At 35.4% G+C, this 19850-nt stretch overlaps 2 protein-coding genes across 8 annotated transcripts in view; one reads left to right on the forward strand and one right to left on the reverse strand.

Moving 5' to 3' along the window:
* Nucleotides 1-19850, forward strand: part of LOC116215983 (putative disease resistance protein RGA4) — a 198359-nt gene that overhangs the window by 165489 nt on the left and 13020 nt on the right. The gene's annotated exons all lie outside the window — the stretch shown is intronic.
* LOC116215992 (serine/arginine-rich-splicing factor SR34-like) lies at nucleotides 463-5699 on the reverse strand. 7 transcript variants are annotated; one of them, XR_004158604.1, is made up of 16 exons: nucleotides 5557-5693; nucleotides 5336-5427; nucleotides 4426-4491; nucleotides 4274-4348; nucleotides 4075-4183; nucleotides 3927-3973; nucleotides 3717-3774; nucleotides 3374-3423; nucleotides 3224-3280; nucleotides 3000-3133; nucleotides 2820-2921; nucleotides 2077-2169; nucleotides 1802-1987; nucleotides 1506-1539; nucleotides 1146-1240; nucleotides 463-834 (listed from the first exon to the last, which is right to left on the reverse strand). XR_004158604.1 is itself a non-coding variant. In XM_031551858.1 (14 exons), exons 2-14 carry the CDS (start codon nucleotides 5420-5422, stop codon nucleotides 831-833), a joined length of 918 nt encoding a protein of 305 aa, XP_031407718.1. In that variant the 5' UTR covers nucleotides 5423-5427; nucleotides 5575-5699; the 3' UTR covers nucleotides 463-830. The 7 variants fall into 7 exon arrangements, 3 of the variants coding, with proteins under 3 accessions (XP_031407718.1, XP_031407719.1, XP_031407717.1); XR_004158606.1 differs by lacking the exon at nucleotides 1802-1987 and having other exon boundaries at nucleotides 1146-1228; XR_004158605.1 differs by lacking the exon at nucleotides 1802-1987.

Below are 19850 nucleotides of genomic sequence, written 5' to 3' on the forward strand. Positions count from 1 at the left end.
GCATCCTGCCTTTGATATAAACCTCGTCGTGTGAAACACTTCTGATATTAAACCTGAGGGCTCAAATGAAATTTAGCCGCATGGGCCAACCTCCTATTGTCTTATCTGTACGTCCTTAATAGCTTGTGTAGATCATTCGTTCGGCAAGACTTTGAAGTGAAAGGCCCTGCAGAAAATGGAAAGAAGAGGCGTGCAATATCCCGCCTCTTAGATCAGGACACAGTGACCAAGACACGGCAGGGATCGAGTCAGTCAGGCTCAACCTAATGCCAGCTGCCACCGAAATGGTTGTAACTTTGGACCACATCTTCATCGACCAAACTCATGAATCTAAGTTCAAGTCCTTCAGTTTTCGATGCATCGATTACTACTTGGCATCTCCAGACATGGTTACCAGTGGTGCATGAGCCACCGAGATAACGCACATACTAAAATCAGTTGTATTCATTCATGATCAGCCACTTAAAAATCAGTCTATGCATCTTCTATGAATTCAAAAGGTGACCAACAGAACAGTGAAGAGTCAACACAATCTCACTAGAGAGCAAAATATCATCACTCAGCGTCGCATCAACTAAGAAAACATCCAAAAACTAATACAAACAGCATCCCGACAATCATCTTAAGTTCTAGTCCAAGTTCATTCTAGACAAACTAGCAAGATTCCGTAACTAAAACAAATAATGAGCGACCATTGACCCTTCAATGACCATCCCTTAACATTGTCTGCAGACACTTGGAGTAATAAAAAACGATGGACCGAGGCTCGAAATACAATCCAAAGATCATATCTTCCCACAGACTCCTGCTGGGCACGATACAACTCTCCCTCACCTGTCCAAACGAAAAAGTTCAGGCATCAGAGCCCAATCGGCATTTGCAGGGTCAAATCAATTAACATTAATATATTGTCAATTACTGACTAGAATTGGACGGTTTAGGCTCTGTAAGTGGAAGTTAAGACCCATCCGATTCAAAAAACTACACATGGAAGACATTACTAAACATCGACTGTCAGCAGACCAATCATTGCAAGAAAAATTTATCCAATTAAGTTCTCGGAAGACGGTTTGCAAGTGAAGAGTATTTTCCAGACCCAAAACATCAAAAAGCATTAATTAAAATGAAAAAAAAAAAAAACAGACCGAGATGGACTCCTGCTCCGGCTCCTGCTCCTGCTTGGGCTACGGCTCCTGCTAGGACTTCTCTTCTTTGGGCTCTTGCTCATCTGTTTTTCATGCTGCATTATCAGAGTTTCTAAGCAAAGATCTTCTAAAACGATATAACAGCCTAGGGCTGAAACCGATCCATTATACATTTGGGAGATCTGAGAAGGTTACTTTGAGGATAAAGAAAAGAGGAAAAAACAATTTTGGCAGCTCAGAGTCTCCCCATAAAGCTCTATCGGAGAAGGGGGATGTGCCATACAAGCCACGTTATGGAAGAGTTCCAACCAAAAATAAAAAATAAAAAAAAGAGCTTGTTTCTACGAAGTAATCACTTACAGAAGGCAACGGAGATCTGGATCTTGAACGGGATCTGCAAAAGTTCCAGAAACAACCCAATTTAAAATCCACTCGTTCCTTTTAACAACTTTCATCCAAGAGCCTTGATGCCTCTTCCACGTCAGAGTTACCAATTCACAAGGAATAAAAAGCCATAAATCTTGGTCACTCAACAAAAAAACATATCAGACCCACAGTATAACATTAAAGCTGGATAAGATGAGGTAAGAATTGTTAGGGAAAAAGGAAAAAGCTGTTAATAAATAGTAAAGCACTGGCAGAACAGGAGCAGTCACCCTCAAGTTCCACAATTATGCAATGGAGCCCAGACAGAACATCCTACAAGCTTGGCCAGTTCTTGGAGTAGACATGACAAAGCAAATGTTTCTACCGCTCATTGAAGGTGACTTCCAAATCCCCATGCAATAAGTTCAGAGATATCGAGCTTTGTTAATCCAATCCATGATCTCCTTTGTCCCAATCTAGCACCCATCGAGATTGTAATGCTAATTCAATTAGAAAAGAGACACCATGAAGCTTTCCAAAGGTGTCCATCTAGAAAACACCATACCTCCACAACCAAAAAGTTGCAGGCAACTGGATCATATCCCATCAAGATCCTAAAATCCAATCCCCAGTTTGCCGCATATATCCATATCCATATCTATAAATGAAAACACAAAAAGTAATTTTGATACAGCCAACAAAATGAAGTTACTTTCACAATTGGCACAAGTTCAGTAACCCCCCAGACCAAAAGACAGGCAATGACAAGACAGTAAAACAATGAAAGCAGCTCATATCTGGCCATGTAATACCAACAAAAGAAACCCTTACAAGAATATTCTGTACTAGTAAATAATTTAACATAAGAATAATTGGGAACACCTTAGCCAGCCATCACTGCTATACCAAGAAACAGCAGAAGCTAAATGCATAATGGCATTCTAGGACAAAATAGAAGTTTTTTTAGACGGAAAAGAAGCTCTTCCTATAAGTAGAAAGATAAGGTCAATCTAGGACCAGGCATGCAAAAAATCTACTTCATTCAGTGAAGCAGAAGCAGTAAACAAAGCAAATTCTCTAGGTGATATCCATATCACATGAGAGAGTAGCTTAAATTACATTAAAAGAACCTCTGACTTATTGCAGTTATAAGGTATACGAGCCCCTTCAAATAATAATAGCAGTTTACCTTCTTTTAGAAGTTCAGTTTCGTTCCAATTTCTATATTACTATTTTATATGTAGCATGAAGCCATGGATAATTCCACAGCAATACAAACACAGGGCTGCCGAGTAGGAGAAGGCATACCCTAATGGAGAGCGTGACCTCGATTTAGATGGAGACCGAGAGCGAGAAATGGACCGAGACCGAACAGGCGACCTCTTAGAAGATTTGGATTTCGGAGACTTCCTGCATAGGACAGGAAATTATGTCACAGGGAAGAGTCACAAATGTGAAAATGAACTATACCAAGCACCCTAACCAGACCTTGGACTCCTGCTCCGACTGTAACTGCGACCACGACTTCTGCTGGGACTGCGACTGTAGCTCCGTCCTCTTGAACGAGATCGACCACGACTAGGACTAATAGATGCATCCCGCTTTGAATCATACTCCTTAACCTGTTAGACACACAGGAAAATATACCAGATATTTACTTGGGTGGAGAGAAAAAGAGAACAAGATAGAGAAGAGAGAGAAGAAAGTCATACACGAATATATGCCCGAGAAAAAGAATTTCGGAACTCTGAATCATCAAGTTTCTTAATCTGCAAGCAAGAAAAAACCACAGGTTCATGCATATGCTACCAGTAGACATAGCAAACCAGTCAGTAAATGAGACCAGAGTAAAAAGGACTTACGGCATACTTCATGTCTTCATAGTTAGTGTAGTCCACAATCCCTGTTGTGCCTATAACACGGGGGTAAGAAAATAAAAAACTAGTGCATGAGCATAGAAATTTTATTTTTTATTATTTTCTTATTGAGCTTCACTGAAACAACTGAAAATTGACATGAGGAAGCTAATCTCAAGATAAACCAAAATTTGCAATCAATATAAATTTAAACTTCACGTAAATATAAATCAACATATAAAAATATCATTATTCATTCAGCATGTGGAAAAGGAAAGGCCATCCAAGCGATAACCTTCAATTGACAAAAATTGACATGTCTTAGCAACCCATAGTACCAATATTATACCATTTTCATCACGGAAAACTTGAGAGAAACAGACATCTCCTCCCCGACGCATGTGATCCTGATATTAAAAAAGAAAATGGATTACAATTTATCTAAAGCAAATACATATATGCAGAAAGAGTAAAAATCTGGACATCCAGAAGATCAGTGCCAGCAGAAATCAGTACAACCAATAAAGAATGATTTCTCTAAATGAAGGATCATAACCACCTTAAGGTCTTGCCATGAAGCAGAAGAGGGCAATCCAGTAACAAGCACTGCACAAAAAAAGAAGGAACAAAAGCAACAAAAGAAAATGATTGAGCACAGGAAACTACAGAGTAAAAGGTTATAACCAAAAGATTATAGTATTACAAACCCCGATACTCCGAACGCCTTGAAACTCCACGTGAGCCTCGACCACCGCCATAACTACTATAGCGGTCAGATGATGATGAGTGTCCACGACCACCATGAGCAAGCTCCACCTATCATGTACAAGGCAATTGAATGTCCTTTAACCATATTGATTGATCAACAAGTAGAATACAACACAAAATGGACCGAATATAACTAACCCTTAAACGGTGCCCATCAAAGTCATAGCCATCACGACCATGAATTGCATCTTCAGCATCTCGAGCATCTTCAAACTGAAAAAAGAATATTCTGGGAATGACTGAGGATCCCGGAGAAGGTAAAGGCAAACATATAGAATTTTTTCACTCACCTCAACAAAGGCATAACCTGGGGGCCTAGGAGGGATCTTCAGGTCAATGTGAACAATTGGTCCATACTGCCATAACACGAACAATTTAATACAAACTATAATTGAAAACAGAGATGATGCAACTTTTTTGAATGACAAATAAATTATTGACGGATGGAAACTTGAAATACGAAAAGTATCAAACTTAATAATACACTAAACAAGCTTTTGCGTTGTGTTAATGCTGGCAACAAATCCGTTAGGCCATTCCGGTCAGGTATTATAGACTTGGCTCTCTAGCTTGCGTTTTCAAAACCCGCCTCCGTTTTTGTTTTCTTTTCCTTTTTTTTTTGGGGAGCTAAAGATGAGTGCGAGTAACTGCTGCTTGGCATCTGAACCTACGGTCCCACAGCCTTGACAATACACTTATCAAACTTTTCTACTGAATTATTGCTGGCATAAATCTGTTAAATCATTCTGGTAGTGAACTATTGACTTTGGCTCTCTAGCTTGGATTTTCCAAATCCGCCTCCATTTTTGTTTTCTTTTCCTTTTCTTGGGCTAACGATAAGTGCGAGTAACTACTGCTTGGTATCTGAACGCATAGCCCTAGTTCTCAAAATGCTCAGTCTACAATACACGGCCTAAATATTTCTCACACGTTGAGAAGAAAAAAAGGGAAAATGTATAGCGATAAATAGAAAGCCAAGAACGGCAGGAAAACACAGAGAACAATAGCAAGCTAAGAATGTTAGTCATTGCTAAAGCAGAAGAGCCCTAAAGATTAGAATTTTCATCAATACTCAGCCAATTATATCCCCATAGCCAATGTTGTCGGGAAAGCAAAGAACTGAAAACGATAAAGCTCTGTCCTCAACTGTTTCATCCGAATTTCATTAGTCGGATACCAAATTCAGATAACCCAACTCACCTTTCGGAACAAGTCCTCGACTTCCCTCTCGCGGATGTCTCCGGGGAGGTTCCCGACGTACACAGTCCTGCTCGCTCGGCTGCTCATCTCCGCTGCGACAAAAGACGACAATGTTCAGCACTTACACCGCGAACACGACACGAAGAAACAAAAGAAACGGTTGCAGAAAGAAGCAAAAGGACATGAATCATCAATTCTTGCAGCATGATTGCTAAACCAACCAGATTTCTTGGGCTCACCGTCGGGGAACTACGAATCGCGAGGAAGCGGAGGGATGGGAGAGGCGCTTCGAAGGTTAGGGTTTTGGCGAAACGAAAGGAAAGAGGGCTAATGTTATAGATTGAAAACGGGCAGTGATACTCTGTAGCGCGGTGTACGTTACCTAACCTACCCTGGCCTTTGGACGTTAGCGTGCCGGGCACAATTTTTTATTTGACCCTGAATTTTTATGAGGAACCATTTCACACCCTCAAGTTTAGACCTTTTTTGCTCCTAAATGCACCTTTCGATTTCATCTTTGGCCCATTTAGAACCTTATAATGCGTTTGGTTTTAGAGTTAAAGTAACTGTGATTTTGATTGTGGAAAAGGATAAATGAGATGGGATTATAAATTTGACTTGGGAAATGTGTGTTTTTGTTGTGTAGTGTGTTGAGTTAAAGTTAAAGTTAAAATTTTGAAATTTTAATTTTGAATCCAAACGGAGCCTCAAACATACATAGCCTAGCTGTGCATTTCTTTCGACATTTTTCAAATAAAATAAGGAAAATTTTTAAATCTATAACTATTTCCTATACTAGACATTATGCCATGCACGACCGATCGTAACTTTCCTTTTTTGTCCTTTTAAATTTAAAATCTCTAGAGAAATATGATTGTTTATTTTGTGATATGTGTATATCCTTATAGTGATTAAAATAGATATTCAATAAGTAAAATTTTAATAAATGAAAATAATTATTAGAAAAGAAAAAATGGTTAGATGTGAAAGATAAAAAGCAGTTGAGTGAGTAAATCGGAGAGTGAAACAAGAGGAAGTGAGGAGAGAAAGAGAGAAGATGGAGAAGAAAAAGTAGGAAAAGTGGGGGTTAATTTTTTGGGGATATAAAAAGTTTTAAGGGTGTAACACGTTGATACAAAAAGTAAAAATTGTAACAATTGGGTACACGAGTTTTCACAAATGTTATGATCAAATACATTTTGTTATCTTCATCTTAACGCCATTAGTTTGGTGATTACATGGCTTACGATGTGTTGATACTAGTTCAACGGCCACAAATGTTAAACTTATGTGTTGGGAGGTGGAAAAAAAAAGGTGCCAGCACCCTTGAAAATAAAAAATAGAAATAAAAAAACAAAAACTTGAAAAGTCGTCAAATCTTGCAAGATCAATATCTTGGTTTTCAAGGGATCTCCCAAATTGCTCTCGATCTGAAAGTGTGGAGATGTTGTTACTATGAAAAAACATCATGGACGAGCTGAAGGTTTCCATTGACGAAGTTGGAGAAGCTTACGATCTCCATGGGTGAGCCAACGGTAGTAATGTCGAAGAGTGGACAGCGGTGCTGGTGCCGGAGAAGCTCACGATCCCCATCTTTCTCCCCTTGTGTTTCTCCAACTCCATGAGTCTAACTCCCACTATTTCTCCATCTCCATTTCTACCTTTGATACACCATGATTTTTTCTATCTCCGTGATTTTCTCCCCTTGTGTTTCGCCATCTCCATGTGTTTGTCCAACTCACCATCTCCATGGGTCCGCAGATGATTTTCGGTTGAACCGAGCAGAAAGAAGACAAATACTAGATTAAAAGTAAGCTGTCACGATTGATTTTCTCTGATTACGCTTTTACAAAAAAAAAATTACAGACCTAAATATGGAGGTAGAGGCGCATCTGCCTACGACCCCACTACCCGATCAATGTCACCGACAGGCTCAAAGCCCGCCAGCAATCTCAATTTGGGGGAGGGGTCGTCGGGCGGTGGCGCCCCTACCCCCAATTCGAGGTATCCCCTAAAGATCTCTTGAATCGGGGGTTGGGGCACCACCGCCCAGTAATCCCACCCCCAGACAAGGTCTCTGGAGGGCCCTAAGCCCGCCGATGATGTTGATCGGGGGTGGGGTCGCCTAGCGGTAACGCCTTCACTCCATGACAGTCGAGAAATCTCTAATCTCTCGACATCCTTTTTTTAAAATTTCTTCAATTATTTTATTTATTTTATTTAAAAATTGAATTTTTATTTTAAAATAGGGCTGCGTTTGCTGTTTCTTGAAATGTCAGCAACCACGTCAGCATTTGCTAACAGTGTTAATCAGAAATTGACAGAATATATTTGATTATAACATTTGTGAAAACTCATGTAATCAATTGTTACAATTTTTACTTTTTGTATCAAAGTGTTACACCCTTAAAACTTTTTGTGCCCCAAAGTAATTAATCCGAAAAATGGGGTTGATAGTTAGAAAAAGTTAATGAATTTACTTATTGACTCTTTCATCCGGTAGCTCTTATTTTACTATATTATTTTGCTATAAGTAATTATGAAAAGTGAATGGTATTCCAAAAAGGTCTTCTCTAGTATAAATAATATAGAGATATATAATAATAATAATAATAAAAGTGTTGTTGATCTCTCGCAAAATCACATCACAAAACTGAAATCTCACACAACAATGTCATCATTCATAGGCCCTCTCTCCAAGCCACATTGTAGGTTTAATTATATAAATAATATATTCAATAAAATATATCAATTTTTTATACTTGATATACCTTTTAATTGTTCTAAATAATGGTAAAAAATTACAAAAGATATGTAATGCTATTTCAATTATGTAATTATGTAAATAATAATATATTCAATAAGATATATCAAGTTTCTTATCTGGATTTAATCATTGGTAAATTTTTATTTGATATATACCTTTTAATTATTCTAAATCATATATAAATGGTAAAAAATTATAAAAATTATATATGTATATAATAATTTATACATATATTTCTATTCCAATTATGTAGACAAAACAAACTCCTATGCTATGCATGGGCTTTCATAATTTCTTTTGGTTAAAAATCCAACCCGTGCTTTTATTTTCTTTCCATTAATTTATATAATATAATTATTTTCTTAATCTTTCAATACATATATATATACATGTTAAAATAAGATTTTTATTAATATTAATATTAAATAATAAAAATAATAAAAATAAATTGTTGAGGAGAGAGAGAAAAAGAGGGAGGGAATGGTGGAAAGAAAAAGAGAAGGGGGAGGGAAAAAGAAAGAAAAAGGAAAGAGTGTGAAGTTATTTTGTGTTTATGAAACACATAAATTTACTAAATTATCCTCTCAATTTTCAATAATTTTGGTGGTTACTAAATTGATAGTATTATATTGTGAGGGGTACTTTGGGAAATAGTAATGTTACCCTAACGACCACCATATTCCAATTGTAATATAAAACAGAATTTTAAATTGTACATTTTCTCTTATTAAAATTTGGTTGTGGAGTGTCCACTCCGCTCTATTTCAAATTTTAAAAAATCATAAAGTGAACTAAAAACTTTTTGTTTTAAGAAAATTGACCTTAATTCCTCTCATTTCTCACTCTCTCCCTTCTACACCATCTCTCTCATCAGTCATGCATTCTTCTTCCCCTTCCGATCCACTCCTTTCAGTGCCTCCTCACCGCCACCAACCCTAATTTCACCTCTATAATTTTTTGATGAAAACGACGATCGGGGCCTTGTAGTCCAAATGGAGAAGCCCAACCCGTTGAGAATGCTGATGGAAGTTGAGCTAAGGGTTGTTGGATGGGGATATTTAGGCCTTTAATTATCTTTGAAAGTAGTTAGATTATCATAAATTAGGTCAGAAATGTTAGTCTCAAGGTGTTTGGGAACTCAGGACATTAAATACACTCCACTAGTATTTATATGGACCTTCTAAGGGAATGAAAATCAGGCCGGTTAAATTTTGGCCGAATTTTGCCTTTTTCTCTCTAAGTTTCTTTATCTTTTGGTGCCCCAAAAGTAGTGAAACTCTAGATCTTTGTTGCGATAAAAATAGGATCAACGCAAATACACGTTATCAAACAAGTAATATAGAGTGAATAAGAGTATTGTCCCACAGAAACTGATCTAGACCTCACAAGTACCAAATCTGTTACAACTAGTTTTTATCCGGACGATCAATTTTTGACAAGTGGAATAAACTAAATTTAAAAACTAAACTTAAACGAGTAAAATTGATGGAGATGAATCTAGGACTATCAGTTTCCCCTAGTACCTTATACAGAATCAATCATTACCTCTCTATTCTATCAAATTCATGGATTACTAACTAAGAGTTCTATAATATTTCGACGCCTCTTCCGAGCATCGCAGAAGCGTATTCCCTGTATCGAATTAACTACTCTATTCCTAGGCAATTAATAAGCAGGAACATATTAATCGTCAACCATAATTTGCTACCTAAGGCGTTTAGGTATATTCATATCCCTCACACGAATTAGTCGGTTTTCTAATTCAAACTAAACTCAGGCTATTTTATCCACGGCTCAACCTAGATTCCTCTCTCGAGCTCATCTAGATTTCCTAATCAAATTAATTGATAATCATGCAATTAATTGCATTAAGAACAAGATAGGATAAGTAATTAATTGAATTTGATAGGCATAGAGAGAAGAAATCACAATTCTATATAAAAATATTAGGTTCCATTGAAGCCCTAGATAAGTGAGTTTAGCCCATGATTGTAACGATAAAGATCGAATCCCTAGAAGAGAACATGATAACAAGGATTGGACAAAAAACGAGAAAGAATGATGTAGCTGACCTTCTAACTCGAACCACGGTCACCATGTTCTCGATCTCCACCTCAAGCTTGCTCACAAAGGTCACATTCTCTTCCTCCCTGTGTGTTCTATTATTTCTTTTCCAGCCCTAATCACCTCTAAATTCACGTCCAAAATTCTTCCCAAGTTATCCAAGTAAAATCTCCTAATTTAAATAATTTAGAACATAATCTCACATCTCCAAAGATATCCACTATCTATTAGAGAAACCAAAGCATCTTTCTATTGCCTTCCTCTTCTAAAAATTCTTATGGCCCAGGTAGAACTTCAAAGTGAAGCAAATCTAGTCGGATCAACTGATTTAGATGGTTGAAACTCTCTGTTTTACGGCTACAGCTGCGGTTCTCTGTTTTCTGCGCTATGCACCAAACTTTATCGAGTCATATCTTCTTCGTTTGAGCTTCGATTGAAGAACCGTTCAAACTGGTACGCTCCTGACTTGATGAGCTTTCCATGCAATTTGAACCATTTAGCTTTAGTTTAACCGGTTCAAAACACAAAACTTTGAGGCTGTAAAATCTCGATTTGTGAACTAACTCCCAAAATACCTAAAAACACCAAAAAACACTCATGCTGCGTTTGGTTTCAAAGTATGATTTTAAAATCAGATTTTGATTTTGAAAAAGAGTGGTATAAATGGTTATGTATGGGGCCCATCCTTTGACTTTATATGAATTATTTTGTTTTGTTGTGGGTAGAATTAAGTCAAAGTGTGATTTTAAAATCACACTTTGAAACCAAACAAGCCATTAAAACTCTAAAATCCTACCAAAATTCTAATGAATGTTAATTAATATACAAACCTACTAAAATTAACCTAAACTCGAGAATTTAACTCCAAATAAACGCACAAAAGGTATCGAATAACTATATTTTCACAGAGTTAACAATCTTTATCTCTTGATGGTTATCCCGAGTGATGATCCTTCTTTATCTCAGGTTAGCTTCTAGAGTGGCGATCTTCTATCTCGGTTCTATCTATCTTTGACAGCTATTCTTTTCATTTCGATCAGAAACCCTATTGCACTTCCAAGAATCCTTTGTGGAAGTGCATCATTTTTTTTTTCAATTTTCTAAGCAATGATGCTGTGAATCGAAGCATAAGGGCTTCCATCGAAGCCCGCTACTGTGATTCGAGGCATAGAGGGCTTTGATCGAAGCCCTTGTGTTGCAAATTGGAGCAACAAGCTCCGATCACAGCCTTGAGGACAGCGATTTGAAGCACATGGGATGCGATTCGAAGCATAGGGGCTTCGTGCAAATCCCTCTATGCATTGAACCACAATAGCAAGGCTTCAATCGAAGCCTTGTTGCTTCGATTCGAGGCACGAGGGGCTTCGGTGGAAGCCCATGTTCCTGGCCTCCGATGAGAGGGGAAAAAAAAAAAGAGGATGGGATGGGATAGGTCGGGAGTGGAGGCGTGGCTGATTGATGACTGAGGAGTTGGAGGACGCAAAAGGGGATTGTTGCAACAAGGTAGTTAAACAAAAGTCTTCAGGCATTAACTCCTTATCTACCTTGTTGCAAAACACTTATTTAATGAGAATTCATCCAAAATACGAGTGGACATTTAATGAGATACCTACTCCAGTTGGTCAAGCGTTTTACCACCTAATTTCGTGTACTTAACTATGATAATAAGCGCGGTCCTCGTTGCATCAAGTTGCTGCTTTGTTTGGTAACAAAGTCTAACTTAATTTAACTTAACTTTATTTTACTTTACTTTTTCCTCATTTCAATAATACAATCATTACTTTTTTTTATATTTTTCTTCAATTTAATAATAAATTATCTCTTATACTTTATTTATTTATTATTATAATTAATTTTTAATACTAAAATCTCTCAACTATCAATTACTTTTTTCTCAATTCAACTATACAATCATTACTTTTTTATCTTCTTCAATTTAATAATAAATTCTTTCACATACTTTATACAAAAAGAAATGGGATTGATTCGTTGGAGTAAGACATGGTTGAGGGAAAGATATCTTATATATCCAAATCTGTTGTTCAAAAGAGACAAATGTCATGTTGTCACATTTTTTGTTCTTCTTTTGTTTTTTTGTTTTTTCGTTTTTTGTTTTAGAATAGGTCCATATGAATAATTATCACACTTGTTATAATAATTACATGAAATGTAATATATGCAACAAACCGGGCCTTATATAATATGAAAGGATTCCATCTTTAAAAGTTATATTTTGTTGATTATGTTACATACTATGGGGTTTTACAGGAGATTGTTATTCACTATCATCTACAAGTGCTCCAAAAGTGTTTGTGAATCTTGACATACAAGAAACTAACGAAATACTAAAGAGGTATGTTATTTTCAATAAATTATTTCAAGTTTAAATTTAACCTAATTTATTATTATTTATAGATTATCAATCACAAATTGCAGTTTTTCAGGGGAATATCATGAAATGAAAATTTCAAAAGAATTAGTGGAAGAATAAAAGTATAAGAATAGAAGGACTCTAGAGGAAATCAAAGAAATTAAGGAGGCATTTGATTTCAGAGTTAAAGTAATTTTGATTTTGATTTTGATTGTGGAAAAAGACAAATGAGATGGTATTATAAATTTGACTTATGAAACGTGTGTTTTTGTTTTGTAGTGAGTAGAGTTAAAATCAAAATCACGATTCTAAAATCAAACTAAAATTTCAAACAAGGCCTAAATGGGAATAAGATGTTCAGGTATTCTAATTGTTATATTACAGAAGTGCACATTAAATTGCAGATGATACTTATAAGTTCTTTGCTTTTGTAGGAGAAAATCTTCACGGGAAAGGCAAGGATCGATTCAATTGATGATAGATATGGATGGTGCTACACAGCATGGGGAACTTGCAATAAAAAAGTAGAGGAGAGAGGCAACACTATTGGTGCAAAAATTGCTGAAAAATTCCACCAGTGTCACAAGGTAAAACCGCAAGTGGCACGAAAGTTCATCAACCATATATACATATTTATATCGTAGCATGCATTTAACATAAACTTTTCCACGAAGTTCTCTGTGTTCACCTTAGGTTGGAGCAAAAGGTGCAGCAAGTCCACTGCTTAATTTTGATTTTTCTAATCTCTATTTATTTATTTATGTATTTATTGTGCAGTTTGCCCCATGTAAATTCCAATTCGGTCCTTTGTTTAATAATATTTTGAAATAATACCCGCATATGTTGAGGCATATTTAATTTTGATGGTATTATAAACACTATGTTTCTTAATGAAATGTTCACGATTTATTGATTTTTTAAATTTTAAATTAGCAACAAAATATTTATAAATTATTTTCGGTGATAATATATCTAAAAAAAATCGAAAATACACAGGGGCCTATTCAACTCTCAAACAACACATCTATAACTAGATACAAGCTCACGTATGTTTATCCCAAGATACAAGTGAATTAATTAAATTTATGTTTTAAATTCTTTTCGTTATTTTTCATCTTTTTTATTTTTTTCTCTATTTGTTTGTTTTTTCCTCATATTCTTTCTAAAGATTGGTGATGTCAGTTTTATCTCTCAAAAGGCTATCCCTATACACAAGCTCTCAAGAAAATAAGTTCGTCCAGCACTAAACGTGAATGTTATTTATTTATTTTATTATTTTTGTTTTACTTTTGATTTCCGAAGAAATTTTTCTATATAATTTTTAATTATGATTTCTTTTCAGTTTGATGTACTATCCCATACAATCTATGAGCTAGGGGTGTTTGGGTCCGGATATCCTATTTTTTTATGATATCCGGACCCTACCCTATAAGGAACAAATTTCAAGATTTTGGAACTGGATCCTATCACGTTGAATTCTGGAACCGGAATATACCCGGAACCTGTATTATACCATAAGTTTTGGGTACCCTATTGGAATCTATAAATTTTTGCATCGCTAAATAAAACCTAAAATGTCTCATCATAATTCAAAACAGAATGTCGATATAGATTTAGATTAATTCTCAATACATCTACAACAAAGAGTAAAATGTCTCATTAATTAGTATATTAGCTTGCTCAATCCACTCATCCCTGAAAAAATTAAGGAAGAATTAATTAAATGCACAATCAACTTCGGTTTATCGAGCATGTCTTCCCAGCTCACGACAAATCATTTTCTGATGCAAACTCATACTTGTTCACTAATTAGCTTGCTCACAGTGAAGTCCAATCCACTCACCAATTGGACTTCAATAAAGAGATCAGTTATAATATATCTGAATATAATATAACTAGGGGAAATGATTATCGGGTCCGGGTACCGGTTCCGGTTCTGGGTACCCAATATACAGGAACCGGAACTACAATCGATTTTCACTGGTTCCTTATTTTAATACCATGACTCTACCCTATTTTTAATACGAGCTACCAAGACCCTACCTTAAAGGATAGGTTCCGACCGGTTCCGGGTGTACTCAGTATCCGTGCACACCCGTACTATGAGCTCCATGACTAGTTTTATAATAAGATTGAAACGTAAGAAGAGATTTTCACAAAGGATAATAGTTACACTACATCAAGATTGAAAAAAGGAAAGAAGAGAAATTTTACAAATTTATTAGGGTAAAAAGCACAAACCTCTCTTGAGGTTTAATAAGAGTGCAAACAACACTTATGATAGAATTGAACAAGCTAAGAGTGGACACAACATTGATGCCATCGCTTAAAACTCTAATAGAATTTAACACTTAACATGGCAAAGTAATCATGATCTTCTTTTCCTTGCCCTAATTCAATGCCGAGGAAGAGAAACAATTGCTTGCCCTAATTCGATCGCAATTCTCTTGAGGAAGAGAAGCAATTGTGATCGCTCTTCTCCATGCTCTATTCCATTCGCAATTTCGGAAGGAGAGAAGCAATGGTTTGTGCTTCGTTCTCTCCTTATCATTCCCTATATCGCTAAGAGAAGCAATGGCCCTTTCGATATCATAATTCCAAGCAATATGTGCGAAAAAAAGAAAAAAAAAAGAAAAAATAATAATAAAACTAACGGTGTTTACTTTTTGTTTGGTCAAAGAAGATTAAACGGGGCTATGTACATATTTTGCCAACAAATAGGGGACTACAAATTCATCAAAAAAAAGAAAAGGAGGGAGTGCAATTTTCGCAAACCTAAAGAGAGGTTTCAACTTTTTACTCTTTCATTTTAATATAACTTATTGTTGTCGGAAGATTCTAATAAAAATAAGGCTTCATTTGTTTTTTAAGTAATAACCTAATTTTACCAAACTCAACTCTATTCTTTTCCATATTCAACAATATAATCATTACTATTTTTTTTACATTTAATAATAATTTCACGCTTATACTTTCTCTTAACTATTTTTATAATCAATTTTTTAATAATAAATTTCTTATCTACTTTCATATTTTTATATATACATATATACTATCACACTTTAATATAATTCTTTCCCATATTTAATAATATAATCATTATTGTTGTGTCTTTTTCTTCTATTTAATAATAATTTCACTCATACTTTTTCTTAATTATTTTTATAATCAAGTTTTCAATAACTAATTTTTTTATTTACTTTCACATCTATATATACATAATATATATTATCACACTTTATATATTTTGTCAATGCTTGCAATCATTACATATAATCAAGTTGAGTTGGATTAGTATCCAACTCGAAAACAAAATGCAAGCTTAACTTATATGACAAGTTCTAGTTAAGGATAATTTTAGAAACTCATGCTTTGTTTAGGAATGAAGTGGAGTTTACAAATAAGTATATTTATTTGAGATTGTAATGATTGTGTTGTTGAATTATCGGAAAAAATTGGGAAAGTAATGAATAGTTGAGAAAATTATGATTGTATTGTTGAATTGTGAAAAAAATAATGAATATTTAAGAGAATTTAATATTAAAAATTGAATTGAATGATTTGAAAAAAAAAGAAAAAGTAATAATTATGTTATTGAATTAAAGATAAGTGAAGTTAAATAGAGTAGAGTTAAAGAGAAAATTTTAAAACTCAACATATTTTCAAAGTTATACGTCCTTTTTCAATATAGTAAGATGATAGATAAAAGATAAAAAAAAGTAAGGATTTCAAGGACCATAATAAATTCTAAATGAATAAATGAATTAAATACGACCATGACCACGGGCTCCATGACGATTGTACTAGAAAGCACGATGCCGTGAATTGGACCTGAGAATTTCCCGATTACCGGTGATGCCATCACCCAAGCAACAGTACCCGTTTTATCCGAGAAAAGGCAGCCCGGCCCGGTTCGGTTTCGCCGATCAAACCTTCGGGGAGAAGGTATTTCTCATTTGACCAAATCCCGACCGTCCATATTCAGTCGACTCCCTCCGTCCCGGACTGGCGGCAGAAGTATAGTGGGACCATGTGGGACCCACCTTCCCCTCGCGAGCTTCCGCTGGAAGGTAACGGTGGTGGGGAGGGGTCTTCGATCTCCTGCCTCGCGACCATTCCCCGCGGGCGGGCTCCCACAAGCTAGTAAACGACGGGTCAACCTTCAATGGTCAACACAACGTCAACTTCCAGCCCTCTCACAACGCGCCACGTGTCTAAGCCCGGAGTGGGGTCAGAGCGGGAGCCCTCGGGTCCACGAAGCTTTGAAAAGGAGAAAAGAATCTTCAGCGAACTTCGTTTCCCACTCCTCACTCTTATCTCTCACGTCACGTACTGCTCCCGGAGGAGGGCGAAAGTGGCACCGGCGATCGTCAGCTCGGAGGAACCGTGAGAGCTTTCCGGCAATGGCATCGTCTCCGACTTCGTCGTCCGCCTCCTCGCGCTCCAAGTTTAAATTTAACCTAATTTATTATTATTTATAGATTATTAATCACAATTTGCAGTTTTTCAGGGGAATATCATGAAACGAAAATTTCAAAAGAATTAGTGGTAGAATAAAAGTATAAGAATAAAGGACTCTAGAGGAAATCAAAGAAATTAAATGGGAATAAGATGTTCAGGTATTCTAATTGTTATATTACAGAAGTGCACATTAAATTGCAGATGATACTTATAAGTTCTTTGCTTTTGTAGGAGAAAATCATCACGGGAAAGGCAAGGATCAATTCAATTGATGATAGATATGGATGGTGCTACACAGCATGGGGAACTTGCAATAAAAAAGTAGAGGAGAGAGGCAACACTATTGGTGCAAAAATTGCTGAAAAATTCCACCAGTGTCACAAGGTAAAACCGCAAGTGGCACGAAAGTTCATCAACCATATATACATATTTATATCGTAGCATGCATTTAATATAAACTTTTCCACGAAGTGCTCTGTGTTCACCTTAGGTTGGAGCAAAAGGTGCAGCAAGTCCACTGCTTAATTTTGATTTTTCTAATCTCTATTTATTTATTTATATATTTATTGTGCAGTTTGCCCCATGTAAGTTCCAATTCGGTCCTTTGTTTAATAATATTTTGAAATAATACCCGCATATGTTGAGGCACATTTAATTTTGATGGTATTATAAACGCTCCGTTTCTTAATGAAATGTTCACGATTTATTGATTTTTTAAATTTTAAATTAGCAACAAAATATCTATAAATTATTTTCGGTGATAATATATCTAAAAAAACCGAAAATACACATGAGCCTATTCAACTCTCAAACAACACATCTATAACTAGATACAAGCTCACGTATGTTTATCCCAAGATACAAGTGAATTAATTAAATTTATGTTTTAAAGTCTTTTCGTAATTTTTCATCTTTTTATTTTTTTCTCTATTTTTTTGTTTTTTCCCCATATTCTTTCTAAAGATTGGTGATGTCAGTGTTATCTCTCAAAAGGCTATCCCTATACACAAGCTCTCCAGAAAGTAAGTTCGTCTAGCACTAAACGTGAATGTTATTTATTTATTTTATTACTTTTGTTTTACTTTTGATTTCCGAAGAAAATTTTCTATATAATTTTTAATTATGATTTCTTTTCAGTTTGATGTACTATCTCGTACAATCTATGAGCTAGGGGTGTTTGGGTCCAGATATCTTTTTTTTTTATGATATCCGGACCCTACCTTGTAAGGAATAGATTCCAAAATTTTGGAACTGGATTCTATCACGTTGAATTCTGGAACCAGAACATACCCAGAACTTGTATTATACCATAGGTTCTGGGTACCCTATTGGAATCCGTAATTTTTTTTGCATCGCTAAATAAAACCTAAAGTGTCTCATCATAATTCAAAACAGAATGTCGATATAGATTTAGATTAATTCGCAATACATCTATAACAAAGAGTAAAATGTCTCATTAATTAATATATTAGCTTGCTCAATCCACTCATCCCTGAAAAAATTAAGGAAGAATTAATTAAATGCACAATCAACTTCGATTTATCGAGCATGTCTTCCCAGCTCACGGCAAATCATTTTCTGATGCAAACTCATATTTGTTCACCAATTAGCTTGCTCACAGTGAAATCCAGTCCACTCACCAATTGGACTTCAATAAAGAGATCAGTTATAATATATCTGAATATAATATAACTAGGGGAAATGATTATCGGGTCCGAGTACTGGTTCCGATTCTGGGTACCCGATATACAGGAACCGGAACTACAATCGATTTTCACTGGTTCCTTATTTTAATACCATGACTTTACCATATTTTTAATACGAGCTACCAAGACCCTACCTTAACGGATAGGTTTCGACCGGTTCCGGATATACCCAGTATCCGTGCACACCCGTACTATGAGCTCCATGACTAGTTTTATAATAAGATTGAAACGGAAGAAGAGATTTTCACAAAGGATAATAGTTACACTACATCAAGATTGAAAAAAGGAAAGAAGAGAAATTTTACAAATTTATTAGGGTAAAAAGCACAAACCTCTCTTGAGGTTTAATAAGAGTGCAAACAACACTTATGATAGAATTGAACAAGCTAAGAGTGGACACAAAGAACACTAAACATTGATGCCATCGCTTAAAACTCTGATAGAATTTAACACTTAACATGGCAAAGTAATCATGATCTTCTTTTCCTTGCTCTAATTCAATGCTGAGGAAGAGAAGCAATTGCTTGCCCTAATTCGATTGCAATTCTCTTGAGAAAGAGAAGCAATTGTGATCGCTCTTCTCCATGCTCTATTCCATTCGCAATTTCGGAAGGAGAGAAGCAATGGTTTGTGCTTCGTTCTCTCCTTATCATTCCCTATATCGCTAAGAGAAGCAATGGCCCTTTCGATATCGTAATTCCAAGCAATATGTGTGAAAAAAGAAAAAAAAAGAAAAAATAATAATAAAACTAACGGTGTTTACTTTTTGTTTGGTCAAAGAAGATTAAACGGGGCTATGTACATATTTTGCCAACAAATAGGGGACTACAAATTCATCAAAAAAAAGAAAAGGAGGGAGTGCAATTTTCGCAAACCTAAAGAGAGGTTTCAACTTTTTACTCTTTCATTTTAATATAACTTATTGTTGTCGGAAGATTCTAATAAAAATAAGGCTTCATTTGTTTTTTAAGTAATAACCTAATTTTACCAAACTCAACTCTATTCTTTTCCATATTCAACAATATAATCATTACTATTTTTTTTACATTTAATAATAATTTCACGCTTATACTTTTTCTTAACTATTTTTATAATCAATTTTTTAATAATAGATTTCTTATCTACTTTCATATTTTTATATATACA

This window comes from Punica granatum, chromosome 8, assembly GCF_007655135.1.
Source record: "Punica granatum isolate Tunisia-2019 chromosome 8, ASM765513v2, whole genome shotgun sequence".
NCBI lineage: Eukaryota > Viridiplantae > Streptophyta > Magnoliopsida > Myrtales > Lythraceae > Punica > Punica granatum.